At 35.7% G+C, this 20602-nt stretch overlaps 1 protein-coding gene across 1 annotated transcript in view; it reads left to right on the top strand.

Moving 5' to 3' along the window:
• Nucleotides 1–20602, top strand: part of RAPGEF2 (Rap guanine nucleotide exchange factor 2) — a 273060-nt gene that overhangs the window by 138128 nt on the left and 114330 nt on the right. Inside the window, exons 5-7 of the mRNA XM_049770221.1 lie at nt 2738–2813; nt 5817–5984; nt 8500–8517. Coding sequence (XP_049626178.1) covers nt 2738–2813; nt 5817–5984; nt 8500–8517 — 262 coding nt within the window. The remainder of the gene's footprint in view (nt 1–2737; nt 2814–5816; nt 5985–8499; nt 8518–20602) is intronic.

Below are 20602 nucleotides of genomic sequence, written 5' to 3'. Positions count from 1 at the left end.
GGTCTCTAACAGGTATTTTGGTGTTATAATAAATACGAACATACATTAAGTTGTAAAAAGGGAAAGCCATTTATGGAAGTTATTTAGTTGTATTCTATAATAAATTTAGATAAAGCTTAGGGTAACAACGTTATTATTTTCTTCAGATTTTAGTAATTTAATTAAAACTTATACTATGGGCCAGGAGAGATAGCACAGCAGCATTTGCCTTGCAAGCAGCCGATCCAGGCCCAAAGGTGGTTGGTTCGAATCCCGATGTCCCATATGGTCCCCCGTGCCTGCCAGGAGCTATTTCTGAGCAGACAGCCAGGAGTAACCCCTGAGCATCGCCGGGTGTGGCCCCAAAACAAAACAAAACAAAACAAACAAACCCCTTATACTACACATGCCAATAGCATGCCATATAGTCATATTAGATAAGTGATGGTAGCAGGATACCTGTTGTGTATTTTACTAATATATTGATTAGTATTATATTGAATAATTTAATTTTTAGTGAACTATTATATTATAAACTTTATTATAAAAATATAAATGGTAATTAGATAGTTTCAGGAATCAAACTGTTATATGTAGAGAGATCTTGAGAGTTTATAATTTTATTTGTTTTGTAAATTTAATTAGAAAAAATAACTAATTGGGCCAGAGTGATAGCACAGCAGTAAGGCATTTGCCTTGCACGAGGCAGATCCAGGACAGACCTAGTTCGATCCCTGGTGTCCTATATAGTTTCTGAGTGCATAGCCAGGAGTAGCCCCTGTGTGTCACTGGCTGTGACCCAAGAAACAAACAGAAAAAAAAAACTAATCATTCTAATAATACAAGAATTAACAAGACAGGCTGGAGTGATTGCGCAGTGGTAAAATATTTGCCTTGCTTGCAGCTGACTTAGAATAGATCGTGGTTCCATCCCCCAGCATTCCATATGGTCCCTCTTTCCAGGAGCATTTTCTGAACGCATGGCCAGGAGTAACCCATGAGTATAACCAGGTGTGGCCCCAAAACCGGAAAACAAAAAACAAGGGGCCATTGAGGTGGCGCTAGAGGTAAGGTGTCTGCCTTGCAAGCGCTAGCCAAGGAAGGACTGCGGTTCGATCCCCCAGCATCCCATATGATCCCTCCAAGCCAGGGGCAATTTCTGAGCGCTTAGCCAGGAGTGACCCCTGAGCACCAAATGGGTGTGGCCCAAAAAACCAAAAACCAAACCAAACAAAACAAAACAAAACCAAAAAACAAGACAAAGATGATGTGTTTACATTTTTGACAGCCTCCCCTAACTTAAAAATGCATGTGTGTGTGTATATATATACACACATACATGGGAATATTTTAAGGGATCTTCAGACCTAAACGTTTTCTGTTTCTTAGATTTTTGAAAATCCAGAATTTTGAAATTTAGTTTCAAAACCAGATTAGTTTCATCAGCAGAATTAGTGCTGTCTTAATCTAATATGATAATGTTATTTTCAAAATGTGTAGACTTTAGAATGTGAGAATGGCAGTTTTTTGAAAGTACAAGTTGATAAGATACAGAATACTGACACTTTATCTTAAATATTCTCAATGTGATTATTCCTCATCAGTTTTCCAGTCCATAAAACATCATGTTCCACTACTTAAAAGGTGCTAAAAAAAAAATAACAGCAACAACAAAGAATTCCCATAGGAGATAGAGAGTGTCTAATTGAGAACATTTTTGCTCAGTAAAAGTCTGTGGAAAGATTTTTTTCCTTGAAGTTTGGTTATTAAAAATGGTCACTAAACATGTTCAGCTAGAGTGAAGAGCCAGCTTTTGGACTAATATTTTAGGAAGTCATAGTTTCTACAGGGGTGGAGCAAGTCAGGATCACCTGCTTGGTGAGGCACAATTCCTATCTGATGTTAAAGGGGCAGACAGCATAGATAACCAGTTGTGCAAAGTTGTCAGGAGAAATCAGCTTTCTAAGTCAGCTTCTTCTGTGTATCTATGGTAATATATTGTAGAGAAGAGACTCCTAACTTGGATTCCTTTTCTTGAAGTTTTTTTTAAAATACTTTCTGTTTTTATATAGAAAATGTGTACATTTTTAGATAAAAGTTTAATCTAGGGCTGGAGCGATAGGGCATTTGCCTTGCATGCAGCTGAGCCATAAGGACCTGGATACAATTCCCAGTGTCCATTATGGTCTCCTGAACTTGGAGTGATTTCTGAGTGCTTAGCCAGGAGTAACCCCAGAGCATCACCAGGTGTGGCCTAAGGGAGATGGGCATTGGTGGTGGAAATGTTGCACTGGTGTAGAGGGGGTGTTCTTTTTGTGACTGAAATCCAACTATAGTCATGTTTGTAGTTACGGTGTTTAAATAAAGAAAAAAATAGTTAAAATGATAAAACAAAAAGTTTATTCTAAGTGAATTAAATATAAAAGATAATTACTTGGATTGCATATTTTTGTAAATTTCCATTGATTCAATTCCCATTTCTATTGTAGAATAGACTAAATCTAAAACTTACTGGGACTTACTTTTAGAAGTCTTTCACAGAACACACATTGATCACCTTTATAGTTTATTAATTTAAAACAGTCTGTTGGATTTTTTTTTTCAGAAAAATGTCTTAACAATTTGAAAAATTATCTGCCATTCTGTATAATGATTAACGTTTTCTTAGTGTAAATTTGTACTGTTTTTCTTTTTTATTTATCTGATGGTTAACGTATTCCCAATTTATATTTCTAAATTCGTTTTTTCCTTTTTCTAGTTTTGGCAAACGTTCTGCAGGAAGCTTTAGGCGTGGCTGTGAATGCATTGTTTTAGAGCCTTCTGAAATGATTGTGGTAAGAGTATTTCTCTGAAGTTCTTTATTTCACATAAAGATTATGAAAGTAAACCACTTTCACAAATAGATTAAATTTATGATTCTGGAAATACGTACAGCATTTGAGTCCAAACTTAAAATATTGTAATTGTCTACATAAATGAAATTGTCTACATAAATGAAAAACTAGAAAATTTTAAAAGGGACAAATACCTAAATATTTGATGTATAACATCTGTAAATCAGTTTGTGGTAATGATATTCAATTAAAATTTAAGGAAAATCTTTGAAATGCAGCTTTTTAGCATGGCACAAATACCAGTATGATGAGACACTTATGGGCATGAAGACACATCTTCAAGCAATAGTTAACAAAAGATAGTAAGTCAGTAGTACCTTCAACTAACTAAAAGAAAATTGGACTTTTGTGTGCTGTTCACTGTGCTGTCTGAACATGCCGTTAAAATTGTAGGGTCTCGGGGCCAGGAAGGTGGCGCTAGAGGTAAGGTGTCTGCCTTGCAAGCGCTAGCCTAGGACGGACCGCAGTTCGATCCCCCGGCGTCCCATATGGTCCCCCCAAGCCAGGGGCGATTTCTGAGCGCATAGCCAGGAGTAACCCCTGAGTGTCAAATGGGTGTGGCCCAAAAACCAAAAAAAAAAAAAATTGTAGGGTCTCATTTTAATTTAATTACTATTAAGTACATCAATAATGTAATTATTTTTATGGCTGCTTTCTAAAAAGAACACATATTTTTCTTGCCTGTGTAAGAGAGATTTTATGATATTTTGATACTATTTCTTTCTTTTTTGGGGGGGGCCACACCCCGGTGACGCTCAGGGGTTACCCTGGCTATGCTCTCAGAAATCACCCCTGGCTTGGGGAGACCATATGGGACACCGGGGGATCCAACCGCGGTCCGTCCTATGCTAGCGCTTGCAAGGCAACACCTTAACCTCTAACGCCACCTTCCCAGCCCATTATTCCTTTCTTAAAAATCAGCAGGGGAGCAATCCGGGACTTTGCTCTGGGCTGGCGTATTCTTTCTTGTAAACATGATATTCAATTCCCAGCACAAGCAGTACTGTGATTATTCTTCTCTCTGCTCCCTGAAGGAATTCAGCACTTTCAAATAACTTTGCAAATCCTGGTGTTCTCTTAATTAAAAATTATGTTTAAGGGGCCGGAGACAGCACATGCAGTAGGGCATTTGTGTCGTACGTGGCCAACCTGTATCCACCTGGTTCGATCCCGAGATCCCATGTGTTTCCTGAGCTACCAGGAGCGATTTCTAACCCTAAGCATTGCGGGGTGACCCTAAAACAAAAATAAAAACAACAAATAATTTGAAAATATTATCTCTTGGGTCCGGGCAGTGGCGCTAGAGGTAAGGTGCCTGCCTTGCCTGCGCTAGTCTTGGACGGACCGCGGTTCGATCCCCTGGCATCCCATATGGCTCCCCAAGCCAGGAGTAACCCCTGAGTATTACCAGGTGTGGGGCCAGAGCAGTGGCGCAAGTGGTAGGGCATCTGCCTTGCCAGCTCTAGCCTAGGATGGATCTCAGTTGGATCCACTGATGTCTCATATGGTCCCCCAAGCCAAGAGCAATTTTTGAGTGCATGGCCTGGTGTAATCCCTGAGCGTCACTGGGTCTGGCCCAAAAACAAATAAAAAACTCATCTCTTAAACTATAACAAATAATGAGAGTAAATTTTATTGTAGATACTCTATTGATACTCATATTTACCTTTTTTCCCTCAGCACCCTATCTGGGAAGGAAAATTTTGTTAAATTATCTATGTGTAGATAGAAATAAATTTGCTCACTTAAAACAATATTTGGTAGATGATTACTCTGTTTATGAGAGATTTGGGATTTCCCCACCTATAGTATAGGAGAAGAATCCCAAAGATTTTGAGCTCCTTGTCATACATAGTGAAAACTGTTATTAAAAAATTCACAAAATGTCCTAAAGTTGATAGAAGTGTAGTGTGATCAGTAATTTGGAATTGGAAAAATGTTGGTAGTTAGGACTTTAAAGCAATTGGGTTTGAAACTCATTTTAGATATTTTCTACAATTTTGGCTTCTATTAATGCTACTACTTGAATATCTTTGAAGTTTTTTTGTTTTTTTTTTTGGTGGGGGATGGCACACAACTAGCTGTGCTTAATAGTCACTCCTGGGGACCACATGGCGTTGCTGGGATTGAACCTGGATTGGCCATGTGCAAGACAAGCACTTTCTCCACTTTATTATCTCTCCAGCCCTGAAGGCTTATCTGGTCTGAGAATTTTTTCTTAGTTGCCAATGCAATACAGACTAGTCTGTACTAGTGTACTTGATAGTGTAAGAATAGTGTTAGAATTCATATGTACCTCTATTGGAGCAATCATATTTTTATTCTATAAGTATGATGAAGATGAACCTAATGTAACTTGGATTTTGTTAGTCTCTTCATCAAAGTTTCTAAACGTTTAAAATGAGGAAATCTTTAAAAAAAAAAAACTAGCACTATTTTGGAGAAAAAAGGAAAGAAACTGAAATCTACAGAATTAAAATAGGAAGAGAAACCTTTAATTTACTAAAGTTACTTTGCTCAAAATTTTTGTTTGAGTCACTTGGGATTTGGGTTTTTACAGATTTACTCATTACTCATATATGTTGGATTTTTTTTTAACTTTAAGACAATTGGGGCAGTTGCTTTCATAATGTGTAATAATGTATCCTGTGAGATCTTTCACTAATAATCGGGTACAAAGACTACTGAAAATATCCTTCCCTTTGAAACTTCAGGAAATTCAAGAGTTACCCATATTGTGTTAAGTGGAACTGAAAATGCCTCTTCATAAAAGAAAAGTTACTGAAAACAGATTTGTTTCAGAGAAGATCAGTCTGTCTAGATAGTTTGTCTACACATGTCTTTGCAAGATGAAAAAACATGTATTTTCTGTAAGTTTTTTTCTGTGTCCAATCTTAACATGGAATAATATGTTTGAAAGTAAAATTTGGATGTTATTTCCAGGTGGACTATATGGATGAAAATGAAGAATATTTTCAGCGCCAAGCTTCTCATCGACAGTCTCGAAGGAGGTTCCGGAAAATCAACCAGAAAGGTGAAAGACAAACTATTATTGACACTGTGGACCCTTACCCCGTCGGCAAACCACCTTTACCTCGAGGCTATCATACGGTAAGTTGAAGTGACAACTTGTTTTGTTTTTTAATTTTGTAAAAACACATTTAAATTTAAATTTTCTAATTTTTATGAATTATTTTTTTATAAACTTATACAAAATGCAGATTTTGCTGAGATAATATAGTTTTAAAGATCAATGAAATAAGACATAAAAAGACATAATTTAGCTGTTTCATTTCTTTTTTTCCCCTCCCCGCTGTTTCATTTCTTAAATAGTTTTTCTAATGATCAGTGTCTGACCAGCATACACAATTTTTATGAGAGATATTTTACATTTTCAGCTTAAAAAATTTTAGCTTCCCTTCTCACCCCAGTGATGAGGTATGATGTACTTGTTTTTAGTTTAAGTGGATTAAAGTTACATAGTACTTCATTGTGAGAATACTGTATGAAAACATTTTCTTTTTCTAATATAATAGAATACAATAATTTAGAATGATACTTTAAAAAATCCTCATGTAAAAAGGTCTAAATATTTGTAAAACATTTAACGATGATTTTGAATGCTCTAGTTTGCATATTATTGCCATTTATTTTATAAACATTTGATAAACTATTTTTAATAATTGAGGAATTAAGACACATAGTGATTTTATAAGCTCCCAATAAATAATAATAACATTAATTAAATAATCATTTATTAATGATTAAATAATTGCTATTTATTAATAAATGACTATTAGAAAAAATAATAAAAATAAACTTTGAGTTCATTATTTTCCTTCTTTTTTTCTGCTTAATTGTCTTACACATATATCCGACTGATAGCCAGTTTAAGATAGTTGCAAATATATTTGATGATTCTTATTTTCATAGATGGCAGTTTCAATTTTCAGATTTAATCATATTTATGATACTGTAAAAAACAGTTATTATGGGGCCGGAGAGATAGCATGGAGGTAAGGCGTTTGCCTTTCATACAGAAGGTCCGTGGTTCAAATCCCGGCGTCCCATATGGTCCCCTGTGCCTGCCAGGAGCGATTTCTGAGCATAGAGCCAGGAGTAACCCCTGAGCACTGCCAGGTGTGACCCAAAAAAAAAAAAAAAAAAAAACAGTTATTATAAACTTAGTTTTAAAATAAATGAAATTGGCAATTTAGGCTTTTTTCTTATTTTTTGTTTCTTTTAAGTACTATCATACACATGGAAAGTGCATACACTCTTCGAATAATATATTTAATTTTTTAGTAACTTTATTGCTATGTTATGCTTATATCTATACTTTATATAGTCTTTCAGTGTTCTTTGTATTTAAGTATTTAAGCTGCTTTGACCGTAAATTATTCACCTACTCTTTTTAATGTCCATGCACTGTTTTAATTTAGTATGAATTTTGTAGTTGAATCAGTTCATTGAACTCATTTGGAAGGGTTGCTTTTTTTGGTCAGTATAAAGCCAGCTTTGTTTGTCTGTTAGAAAGACTTAAAATTAAAAAAAAAAATCTATGAAAGGTTTTTTTGTTACCAATCATTGTCTATAGATAATGGTAGTATTTTTAGTGTTCTATAGATAGTATCATGGAAGAAGGAACTATGGGTTAAAAATAGTGGTGCATATTAATAGATATATAGACTAATATTTCAACTTAATACTAACATTTTTAATATTCTTTCTCCTTTGAAGTTACTTTTCCAACTTAGGTTCCATACTGAGATTTATGAGTGAAAATGTGGGTCACTTAAAATGTGTCTTACTATATTTTGTTTGGGGGGGGTCACACCCAGGTGCACTTAGTGTTTCCTCCTGGCTCTGCACTGAGGCACCACTCCTGGGGCCACATAAGGTACCAAAGATTGAGCCTGGGTTAGTCATGTGCAAGGCAAGAGCCCAATTCCACTGTACAGTTCCTATGGTCCTGATATATTTAAAAAATTTTTTTTATATGTACAATGTCATGTTTATGTTTTAAAGTGTTTTTTAAAATATGTCCTGTCAAGTTAGTGGTACTTTTGTCAGAGGAAAATTCCAGTTTTAGAGTGAAAATAAAATTTGATTTAATTGTGACATAATATGATATGTTAGTATTAATTTTGCCCAATGAGTTCATATTGGCATTGCCATGGTCATAGCTGAAAATGTTGCTTTTTGAAAATTGCATTTTTAATATCTTCACTATTTTGCCTAAATAATTTATTTTAATGTAGGAAACAGTTGTATGTTTATATGGTAGCACAAGATAAGATTAAAAAGTTATAAGGTGAAAATTACATATTTTATTAGTCTTAAGTCATGTTTACTTACTCTTAATATCTGAAATGAAGTAGTAGATGAGCTGAGGATAAAATGTTTATTTGAAAGAACTGCATGGTCATACTTTATAGGTGATTTAAAATATTTATAAGTACATTTCAAGAACATAGGAAACATTATACATATTGCCAATTCCATATGGCCATTCTTAACATAATTTTAACATTATCTTCATTTTGTCAGATTTACTATAGCATGTCTGATAATTTTCATCTTTTCCTTTCCTCCTTTATGGCACTCATTTCATTTTGGCTCAAAGGAATGCACTAAATCTCAGGTATTGTAATTTGCATGTGGTTTCCTAATACTAACCTAAGCTTATGTGTAAATTTACATCATTACTAATGAATTTATAATATTGTTATGTTTTGCTTGGTCTTATTCTTTTGTATTTTGCCTTCATTTAGTAAGGTCGCCCAAAACTGAAAATATCAGTGGTTTAGGAATGACATAGGCTGTTTTATTTAAGAAAACCTAATTGAATTGCCCACCTTTTTTTAAAAATGCAAGTGCAGGTGACTTACTTTTAATAAGAGGTGGAACCCACTTACTGTACCAAACTGCTTTGCAAATGAAAAGGAAGAGGAAAATATAGACAACTGAAATTTTGGTTGCTTTTTATGTCAGTTTTGGAAAATGCTATGTGTGTGTGTGTGTGTATATATATATATATATATGTGTGTGTGTGTGTGTGTGTGTGTGTATATATATGGATATAGATATATACTCATGCACATATACATCTGTATAGATTTGGGATCAGATCGTGTTTGTTTAGGAATTTTTCCTGACTTTGTGCTCAAGAATCTTTCTTTGTAGTGTTTTGGAGATCATATCCAGGGCTAGTATTCAACTGGGTTGGTTATATGAAAGGCAAGTTCCTTAACCCCTGTACTGTCTCTGGATCAGACACTTAAATTTTAAATCATATACACAAAAGATTTAAATTTTAGTAATTCCAATGTAAAAGCTTTTGGGGAGACCACTGGTGAAATAAAGAGACCATAAGAAAGAAAGTAACAAAAAATTGCGTATAGTTCTTTTTTGCACTTTATTTTTAATCAGATTTTATGCTTGTATTTTATTCTATAATTTAATCAAGAGGCCTGTCAAAATATCTTTGCTCATTTCTTTTATGCCAATTTACACTAATTTTTTATTAGTATTCTTTTGAAATTTTGCGTCAACTTTTAGTATAGCAGGGAACTTAGACTCAAGGAAAAAAACTGATATATAGTTAAAAACTAATAGATTAGATAGTTCAGTGCTGTGTTTATCTTTTCTTAGTTCCCAGGAAAAGTTATATGGATAATCTAATAATTAATATACTGCCTGTCAATTATAATGACTTTGATTAAAGATTATTAGTTTTTTCAAATTAAAATGAGATAGTTTATACAAGAGAATACATATTAAGATGCCACAAATTGCATGGTTGCTTTTTTTCTATAGATGGCTAATCTTAAAATATGAATCTAAACTTTTCACATACCTCTGAAGTTGATAAAATTATATATTAAAAATATTGGGGCCGGGCGGTGGCGCTAAAGGTAAGGTGCCTGCCTTGCCTGCGCTAACCTTGGACGGACCGCGGTTCGATCCCCCGGTGTCCCATATGGTCCCCCAAGCCAGGAGCAACTTCTGAGCACATAGCCAGGAGTAACCCCTGAGCGTTACTGGGTGTGGCCCAAAAACCAAAAAAAAAAAAAAAAAAATTGGATCAGTGTTTTGAACTCTTAACTGAGAAAGAGATAGTCTCTAAAATGTTTAATATTATTTAGTAGTGTTAAAAGTTTTAACAGTATTTAATGTTAAAGAATATATTAAATATATATTAAAATATGGATTAGTAGTTAATCAACAGAAAAAAAATTCTGAGTGTAATTCACATTTAAAACTAAGAACCAAATCCAAAATATGCACTCAGTATACCATATGTATACTTTTTTGGGGGGAGGCACTACTGCCAGGCTCAGGGGAACATATGGGATGCTGGGATTTGAACCTGAGTAGGCCGTGATTAAGGCAAGCACCTTACCCGACGTACTATTGCTACGGCTCCCATATTAAAATTAATTTAAAATTAGATGTGTTGTTATAGTTTAAAAAATGGTTAAAAGATTAAAACATTTTCTTCAGAAACACAACTACTCCTAGTCCTTGTAGAATGTTTTCAGGACATTTTTCAGACAAGTGTATGAGATTTAAAAAGAGAACGAGCATGTTAAAGTATAGTGAAATAAACTAGCATTTTCTTGTCCTTTATTGGGTTGAGGTAAAGGCTGCATTTAAAACTGCTTGGAAAATATATGTAGTGAGAGACTTGGGTCTCTGGACAGCGTTGCCTAGCTCTAGGTACTGGATTAGGGAAAAGTTTTGTTTTTGTTTCTGTTTTAAATGAATCTCATTTGGGGATTGGAAAACTGTACACACTTTTTTTTGACACTTTTTATTCATTCTTTTAATGAAAATACTGTTCTTTCTAACTCGAAGGAACAAAATTAGAAACATTGAATTGAGGGATGGAGAGATAGTACAGTGGTAGGGTGTTTGTCTAGCATGCAGCCGACCCAGGACAGATGATGGTTCAATTCTTGGCATCCCATATGGTCCCCCGCACCTGCCAGGACCGATTTCTGAGCAGTCAGGAGTAACCCCTGAGCACTGCCAGATGTGACCAAAAACCAAAAGGAAAAGAAAGAAATACTGGATTGAAGACTAATCCTATTGATACTTAAAGAATTCTCCAGCCACACAAGTTTTATTGCCTCATTAAAATGCTCTCTACATTGTATAAAGCCACACCTAGCAGTGCTCAGAGGCCTGTGCTCTGTGCTCAAGAGTGCTAGAGATCAAACCAATGGAATGTCACATGCAAGGCAATTGCCATAACCCCTGAACTCTCCTCTTAGCAGTTTGAAGTTCTGAAACTAGTCATTCCTACTCTCTCACTTGCCTCCCAAAGTATGACTCTGCTCTATGAAAATTCAAATTTGGAGGATTTAACACAGTAGAACACAAAATATATATAAAACAGCTTCTGTCGGTGTAAAATTCATGAAATAATGTAAAACTGCAGTCATGTTAAAAGTTACCTGCCACACATTTCATGAGTAGTCCTTTTCTGTACTGTGAATATACACCTGCAAATGTCATTTAATATTTATATGTCACATATTTTCAGGTAGACTGGACTTAGTTTGAAATTCTTTGTGCAGGTGGGGAAAAATATACATTAAGATTAACGTAAGCTAAGTTGAATACAGTGTTCTATAACATTATGAAAAGACAATGGTAATGCTTTATTTATAAGTTGTATCAATTTTATAAGTTTGATTCATGTATGAGGCTTATGAAAATGTTCCACATTGTAAGACTTTCTGATAATAACAGAAGACAAGTCTTTTTTCATAAGATGATTATCTGTAGCCACTTTTAGGTTGTATATTATATATTTCTGATTTATATTTTTGTAGTTGAATTGATTAAACTGATGAATTTTTAGTTAATTTCTTGGTAGATTGGTTTTTGAAATTTGTTGAAATAGTGAAATCAATAATACTGTTTTTATGTTTGAACATTTATTTGACATTAGATATGTTGAGTATATCTATCATGGCTTTGTTTTACCGTTTGTGAAGGTCTTACTTGACAAATTGAATCTTGTCTTCAGTAACCACATATAGAAAGGATACGGAATATAGAATAATGAAATATAGAGAATTCCTGGAATTACAAAGGCAACTTTAGAATCAGGCAAAGCTTTTTGAATGATCTTTTTTTTCTTTTTTCTTTTTTTATTAAATATATTTTTTATTTAAGTAACATGAAAATGAGTTTCCCTTTTTTTGGGGGGGATTTTGGGTCACACCCGTTTGACGCTCAGGGGTTACTCCTGGCTATGCACTTAGAAATCGCTCCTGGCTTGGGGGGGACCATATGGGATGCGGGGGGATCGAACCGCGGTCTGTCCTATGCTAGCGCTTGCAAGGCAGACACCTTACCTCTAGCGCCACCTCTCCGGCCCCTTTTTGAATGATCTTGATGTCATTGATTGGTTTTTGTGGTGCTGGGGATGGAGCCCAGGGCCTCAAACCTGCACTACAAGTGCTCTGCTGCTAAATACCCTGCTGTGTATTTAGTTTTTGTTTTGTGGTGCTGGCAGTTGAGCCCAGAGCCTCACATAAGTAAGGCAAGTGATCGTCACTGAGTATACCAATCCCATTCTACTCTGATCTTAATGTATTTCACTCCCAACACCCTTTTTCCAGGAAAACCCAACAGAAGTGTGAAAATTGAGTTGGGAATAAAAAAATGGAAAGGAGGAGGTGTGGAGTGAGTGCTAGAGGAGTAATGCATGCACAAAAATAAAAAGGCTCCACAAAATTGGCTAGACCTATTTATTGTACGCGTGCCTGATGTCTTATCTTTACACCAGAGTCTTTTAAGGAGGAGTGTTGAAAGTATTCTCTGCTTTTCACTCTCTGTCAGGAGGTTTACTCATTCCACTTCACCTGCATCACACATTGCATTTTAAACTTCTGCAGACAGCTTCTCTGGAAGGGCTTGAGACAATAGGTGGATGTGACACTGCACTGCAACGTGTGCTGCAATTTCTGGCAACCTGCAGTGTGTGAAAACTGCTGCAGTGGTCCCGGTCACCTACTCTGGGGGGATTAGTTCTCTAATCAGGTACTCCTGTTGTTTTAATTCATATAGAGTGGCAAATTATACTGTCTGTATCAAAGCTGATCTGTAAATCAGGAACTGGTTTTAAAAATAAAAAATTACTTCTCGTGCTAATAGCAGCATGCATTGCAAATTCATGCAAGGCAGTTGAGAATGCAGTGTGCTGTTTACCCAAGTCTCAGCCTCTGCTCGAGGAGGTCTATTTTTATGTATGACATCATCTCTGCTGCAGAACTCCCGTGTCCACTGGGATTTACTGTTCTTTCATTCCATTTTGAAAGAAAGCTTGTATTGATGTCATAATTGGACCCATCTTTTGGTTGCACTTGGAAATTGAAAGTAATAAAGGGTGTTGTGTAGCAAGTCATGCAATATTTCAAGCAATTTATTTGTCAAAGAGATCACTGTCACTTTGTCCTGCCTCTTAATTGTGAACACTGGTGGCTCTCTGTGCCTGTACATGTTTTAAATATACTTGGCTAAAATTTAGCTTTTACCCTCAACAGCAACAATCTCTTTCATCTCTGACTCTTCATTTCTTCTGGGACATTTTTTTCCCTGGCCATAGATTTTGCAGTGCTACATAGTGATTTGAAAAACGTCTCTTTGGAAGATTCAGCATTGAAATTCAGTCCTTTTGTAAAATTAGCCCAGAATTGGTCTTTTTAGAGTTAAGTTATTTGGTTATAAATTATGTTTTCATTATTAGAAATATTCAGTGTCTAGAAATTTTGTTTTGATTTTTGAATTTAGGTAGAAGACAATGTTGCTCTCTGAAAGAAACTATAGCATTTAATTCCTTAAATCATTGTTAGGTTTATATTGTGGAAGGAAATATTTTAATTATTTATGTTGAGAATTTTTAAAGGCCTTTTTACACACTACTCAATTATATACATATAATTTTCCCCTTATTCTCTTTGATATTCAGACATTATCCTAATCTTAGTAGTAAACTTCCTTTTTTAAAATATATGATGAGGAATGAGCTTACTGTGTGCTTGGGAAAGGTTGTACTAGTATTGAACTCAGATCCTCATGAATTCAAGGCATGTGCGTTATTATTGAGTTACATCCTCAATTCTAGTCATTCCATATTTTTAGTGACTAAATTTGTTACTAATTCAAATTAATTTTATTGATTACAATTCATATACTATGCAGTTTAACTATTTACAGTGTATTATTTTGTATTTTTCTTGCTTGATTACATTTAAATTAACTATCTTAACTATTTTAATAATACAGTTCAGTAGTGTTAAGAATGCCTGTAGTTAGGGGCTGGAGTGATAGCGCAGCGGTAGGTCATTTGCCTTGCCTGCGTTCAATCCCCAGGCGTCCCATATGGTTCCCCAAGCCAGGAGTGATTTCTGAGTGCATAGCCAGGAGTAACTCCTGAGCATTACTGGGTGTAGCCCAAAAAACAAACAAAACAAAACAAGAATGCCTATAGTAGACTGTTTGATTTCTGGTTTGCAGTGAGGCTCCACCTGGCTTAGCTCATGGTACTTCTGACTTTGTGTTCGTGGATCATTCCACTGATAACTTTGGGTGTATGTAATGCTGCTGAGCAAGTCCCAGTCTGCCACATGCAAAGCAATCATCCGTTTTGCTGTACTGTCTCTCCCGTTCTAGCCTAAACTTTCATTTGGCTTGAGTATATATATCCTGTTTACAGATGTATGCTGTATCCTTATTTTGGGGGTTTTGTTCTGTTTGGGAGCCACACCTAGTAAAGCTCAGGGCTTATCTCTGACTCTGCCAGTGATCACTCCTGAGGATGCTCAGGAGACCTTATGAGGTTTCAGGGATAGAACCCAACTTGGCTACATGTAAGGCAAATAAATACCCTACAAATGTATTACAGCTTCAGCCTGTGTTTTATATCCTTTGTGATTTTTTAATTACAGGTTGAAAAATAATGTTAGTACATTTTAGGAGAAAGCAATGGTAGACTTTTGAGAAGGGAAAAGGGTTTTTGTTTATATTGGGACCATGCTTGGTTATGCTCAGGCTTACTCTTAGTTTTGTGCTCAGGGATCAAACTTGGATCAGCTTTGTGTAAGGCAAACGTTCTACCTGCTCTATTATCTCTTCAGTCCAAAAGTTTTGTTGAATAGTTGTAGTAGATCATTTCCTTTTGGAATCAACTAGCTTTTATCTTTTTTTTCCTTTTTTTTTTTTTTTGGTGGCGGGGGTATGCCCAGTGGCGCTCAAGGTCGCCTGGCTCTGTGTTGAAGGGTTACTCCTAATGGTACTTGACTGTCTGTGGTGCTGGGGTCACACCTGGGCCTCCAACAGTCAAAGCTCAATTCAGCATGTCCAGCTCTTACCTACTCTCCTTTTTTTCAAGTGAACCACAGTTCACGCGAATATAATACAAAAGGAATATAATACGAAATTTGGAATTGCTAGAAGAGAAACGATATGGAGGCAGAGTGTACTGCACCTGAAGTACCACTGCTGATTTGGATAAATAATTTAAAAGGGAAAAAATTGAGGATAGAAATTAAAATATTCCAAGTATCTTAATTTTTACACTGATTACTATGAAGATACCAAATATAACAGGACACTTACGGTTCAGCATAATCCAGAAACCCATTTGGTAGGAATAGAAAATAGTTCAAGTCTCAAAATAAAGTCTTTTCTCACTATTAGCACTCTTTAACTTCCTATCCATTTATTTATAGAATTTAAAATGGTATCTCCTAAATGCTCTTAAATACTGTTAGCATCATTAAGATTCAGAAATACTTAGGAAAGGTTTTTAAGATGAGATCATTTAGTTGTTTGTGAGTTCATGAAGTAAATTTATCCTCAACCAGGCAAGATGCAGAGAAAACTTGGACAACATTGATTTTCTTTTTCTCGTTTTGTTATCATTTTGAAATAAAGTAGTTTTATTTATGAAACATGGAAAGAGGGAGAAGGAAAGAGTCCCTTAAAGTAAAGAAAGCAATATGCTCCAAACTCAGAGGATGTGGGTGACTCCAGAACCGACTGTATTGACATCATTGATTTTGATGCCCTTGAGGATGATAACTTGAGTCTCATATTTCTTGATGTGAATATTTTGTTCTGTTTTATTTTGGGGACATTGCTCACCACTTTTGGGGGCTACTCTGGGCTATGTGCCCGAGGGGTTGCTTTGATGATGCTTGGGGAAGTGATGCCCAGCATGCAAAGCTCAGCCTATACAGTTGCTCAGAGACCCATGCCTGATTGAGTTAGATGGGAGTATTAATATCAGAAGAATGGAAAATTGGGAGACTTAAAAAATTAAGATAATAGATTTATAGTAATATTAATTATTATGATTCAGGCATACAATGTTCTGCATCACCAGAATGCTAATATCTCTCAATCACTGTCCCAAGGTTCCTTCTTACACCCCTTTACCCACCCTTTAATATGATAAATACAATTCAGTTCTCTTAACAAAGTCTGATGGTTTTTAATCATTATTTTTGCTCCCTTTTGGTTTCTTCTTGTCTTTTTTTTTTTTTTTTTGGTTTTTGGGCCACACCCGGTGATGCTCAGGGGCTACTCCTGGCTATGCGCTCAGAAGTCGCTCCTGGCTTGGGGGACCATATGGGACACTGGGGGATCGAACCGCAGTCCATCCAAGGCTAGCGCAGGCAAGGCAGGCACCTTACCTCTAGCGCCACTGCCCGGCCCCAACCCCTTTTGGTTTCTTTATATACCATATATATATATCTGGGATCCTTCAATATTTGCCATTCTACTTCTGACTGACTTCATTTAACATAGCCAAATTGTACTAAAGTGTAAGATTTTGTGTTTTCTTGTAGTATACCATTCTGTATGAATTTTATGTTTCTTTTCTGTTATTAAATGGCTAAGTGTCCTAAGTGTTGTTAGATGAGTGTCCTGAGTGTTGTTAGATGGCTGAGTTCTTAGTTATTCTAAATAGCACTGCGTGAACATAGGTGTACGTCTGTTTTCAAATTTGTGTAGTTTTGCGTCCTTTGGGTAGGCCCAGGATGGAATCACTGGGTCATAATGTAGTTTTGATTTCAAACGTTTGAGAAGTTTCTGTAGAGGTTTCCTGCCCAGCAACTGTGATTGAAAGGGTTCCTTTTTTATTCACTTCTCTGTTGACACTTCTAGTTTTCAACCATTTTAAAGAGTTATGGAGGGTGGAAAGATGACTCAGTAGACTTGAGCACATTTTAATACAAAATGTTTGAAATGAAATTGTGATATGATGATTGTAAAGGGTCTGTTAAATACATTTTTAAATGGGTCTTTGACATAATCACCATGAGAGGGGAAATAGGCTTAAAGGATTCCCTGAACTGTGGTGGAGGGATATTGTCAATTTATTTCAATTTTTGGGCCACAGTTGGTATGGCCCAAGGGGTTACTCCTGGCAGGCTCAGGGGACCATATGGGACACCAGGGATCTTAGTCTGGGTGTGCCATGTACAAGGCAAGAGCTCTACACATGTACTATCCCTCTGGCCAAAAAGTGACAATTTAGTGGTGAGTTTGTTGTGGTCAACATTGTAACCCATATTAACATTTACACTGCTATACCCAAGTTCGTTTGTTATTTTTTCTCAGAATAGTAATTTAAAAATAAAATGGACTTTGGTGTTAAATTATACCAATAAGACTACCAGTAATTTTAAGTTTCCTTGTCACCAGTTCCTCTCCCCAGGTCTCCCCAAATGATTATTATGTCAACATGAATAGTGTTGACAATGTTTTATAGAAACTAGTAGTTAATGATGTTAGAAGTAACTAATTTATGGGGCCAGAGTGATAAGGTGCCTGGCTGGCGCTAGCCTAGGATTGACCATGGTTCGATCCCCTTGCATCCCATATGGTCCCCCAAGCCAGGAGCGATTTCTGAGCACATAGCCAGGAGTAACCCCTGAGCATAATTGGGTGTGCCCCCCCCAAAAAAAAAACAAAAAGAAAAAGAAAAGAAAAGAAATAACTAATTTGTTAAGTCATTTGAGCTTGAATGTGTAAAACAAATATGCAAATAAACTTAGAAATTAAAGCATACTTGTTTTCAGAACTCCTTACTTATTCTTTGATGTATATGCTCTTAGAATATTTTTTAGTTGTATGTTTTTCCAAATAAAAGATGACATCTTCTATCTTTTCTGTCTACTTGCTTTATTTATGATAAAATATTAATGGGTTGGTTCCTTTATTCATTACAAAGCATGGCTTACTAGTTATTACTTATGGTTATAGTTTCAGGTTGGGATTCACTCAACAGCTACTAATGCAAAATGTTTAGATAGCTAGAGCTGCTTTTCAAAGTGGCTGAAATGTTTCCTGTTCCCCACATTTGAAATGGTGGGTTTGCCTTGGAAAAATGTCTTAACTGTTCATATGATGTTTGATGGTGTTGGTGGTCATGATAAGTTTTGGCTCATTTTCTATTCATACTGTTTTTTGACCTTTATTATATGCACATATATCATATGTTTCCTGGTAGTTTGAGTTTAATATTAACACCTAATTAGTTTTGATTCATATTTTACACTCCCTGTTGGTTGTTGCAATGCATACTTGGTTGTGTTCACAGGTGTGATTGTTGGGTGCCCACCACTTGGTTGTGTTGCTTACCTGGGATAAAACACTTTAGTTGTGATGCTTAATGCAGGTAGTTTTTGTGTGCTACTGATGGTGTATGCTTTCTTAGGACTGGTGAGCCCAATCAGAAGTGCAGCCCAGATCATATTCAGGGCACTTGTGGAGTTTTGACTGGGATTCACCTCTTCATCCCCTCACACTCGCAAATCAGATGCTCTCTCACCAGGCTGTTTGCCAGGTCTCCAATTTTGGTGTTTTTAGTCTTAGTAGTCCACTGGGGAGGCAGTAGGCATGGGGAAATATACAAATCTGTATATATTTGATCTCTGCTCCACTAGATATTATTTTGCCTTTATAGTGTTGAAAGAAATTATTTCCTGTAAAATTCAGGTCACAAGGGAATTTCATGTGTTAACACTGAGAAATGTACTTGATGACACAACCAGGAGATACAATCTTCCATGAAGGGAAAAATATCTTGTCATTTGTAAATAATTCTAACTATTGTAATAGGTGTTAGATATATAGTTAATTATTCTAGTATCCCTTAAAGATACCAGCATGGTAATAACTGAGAATTTTAAAGAGCAACTAAAATATTAATCATTAAAATGTTCTATTTGCCTTTTTCTTTTTCAACAGTTACCTTGTAAGATGAGATAAATTAGATGTGTACATTGGGCGTTTCTTACTCTTTTTTTTTTTTTTGAGAAGTAAATCAAATGCTGTCACTTTTCTTAAGTTCATAGAGTCTATTGGTAGACTGAATTCTTGTTCAAGAGAACATTTCAAAAATTTCCATGGCATCTAAGATATTTTCTATATTGAGACAATCTTCTATATTTAATTATTTTCCAAAAAAATTTACTTGGAAGCATTTCCTTCCTAGAATATATTTAATTCTAACATAGATACAGGCACAAGTCTATTTTGGTAGTGGAGTCCATTGATTAATGTTTCCATTTATAAATACTTTCATTTCTTTTAGAAAAAAGATTATTAAACCACTATGAAAACTTAAATATTTTTATAATTATTGGAAGACATTGGATTTAAGAAATTAAAATGTTAAAAATTAATTTTGCGGGGGGCAATAGCCAACAGTGCACAAGACTTATTCTTGGCTCTGTATAAGTACCATGGTGAACATTCAGTGCTCGCGATCAAACAGATTTGCCGCTGTACAGGGCAAGCACCTTCAGGTCTTTACTATTTCTCTGGCTCCCAAAATGAAGTTCTTCAACGATCAGTTGTCTTTGATAACAAATAATGTGACACATACACACAAACACACACATTAACACACACTCTCACACTCACACACCCCACATTACATACAACTTTTACTTTTTGACTGACACATTGGTTGAGTTGCTCCCCGCAGGTAACCATGCAGTGTGCAGTGTCAGGGCTTGAACCCTGGCCTCCCATAAGCACAGTACATACTTTATTCAGCCCTTTGAGATATCTTCTAGGCCCATAGATGGTATCTTAGATGCCACTGTATGCCTTTTATGTAGCTTTCATAGATACTCAGCAGTGTCTTGGCTATTCATTGGTGTCAAACTCCCAGGATTAGCATTAGTTAATATTTTTAGGAGTGACAGATCCACTTTTATTCACAGCTGCATTCACAGTCTATTTATAACTTATTTAATTAATGGTTTCAGAAATAATATTATTGACCCTTGTTGAATGCTTATGGAATATATCAGTTGACTTGTGCTTTTTTTTTTTTTTTCCATTTTTTTTCCAACTGAATCTTTCTGTAGTCTAAACTTTTCAGTGATGGTGTCCCCACTGTTAGGAGCTAAGCACACTAAGACTAAAGAAGATCAGCATGTTCGTGCATGAAAACGACCCCTCACACTACCAGATTAATGCAGAAACAATTTTCACTGAAAAATAAAAAGGATGGCTATTGGTTGCTTAGTGTATTTCATCCCCCCACTTTTTTATTCTGGTGGGGGAGTTGAACATACCTTCTAGTTCTTCAAAAGTACTTTGAATATTTAGAGATGAGAAGGCACTATATGTTACTGCTTCTGTATCAGAAAATATTTTATTTATTTATTTTTAATTTTGGGGGGTTT

The sequence above is a fragment of the Suncus etruscus genome, chromosome 3 (assembly GCF_024139225.1).
Source record: "Suncus etruscus isolate mSunEtr1 chromosome 3, mSunEtr1.pri.cur, whole genome shotgun sequence".
Classification (NCBI taxonomy): Eukaryota; Metazoa; Chordata; class Mammalia; order Eulipotyphla; family Soricidae; genus Suncus; species Suncus etruscus.
Note: the sequence above shows the minus strand (reverse complement) of the source record. Positions and strands in the feature narration are given on the sequence as shown.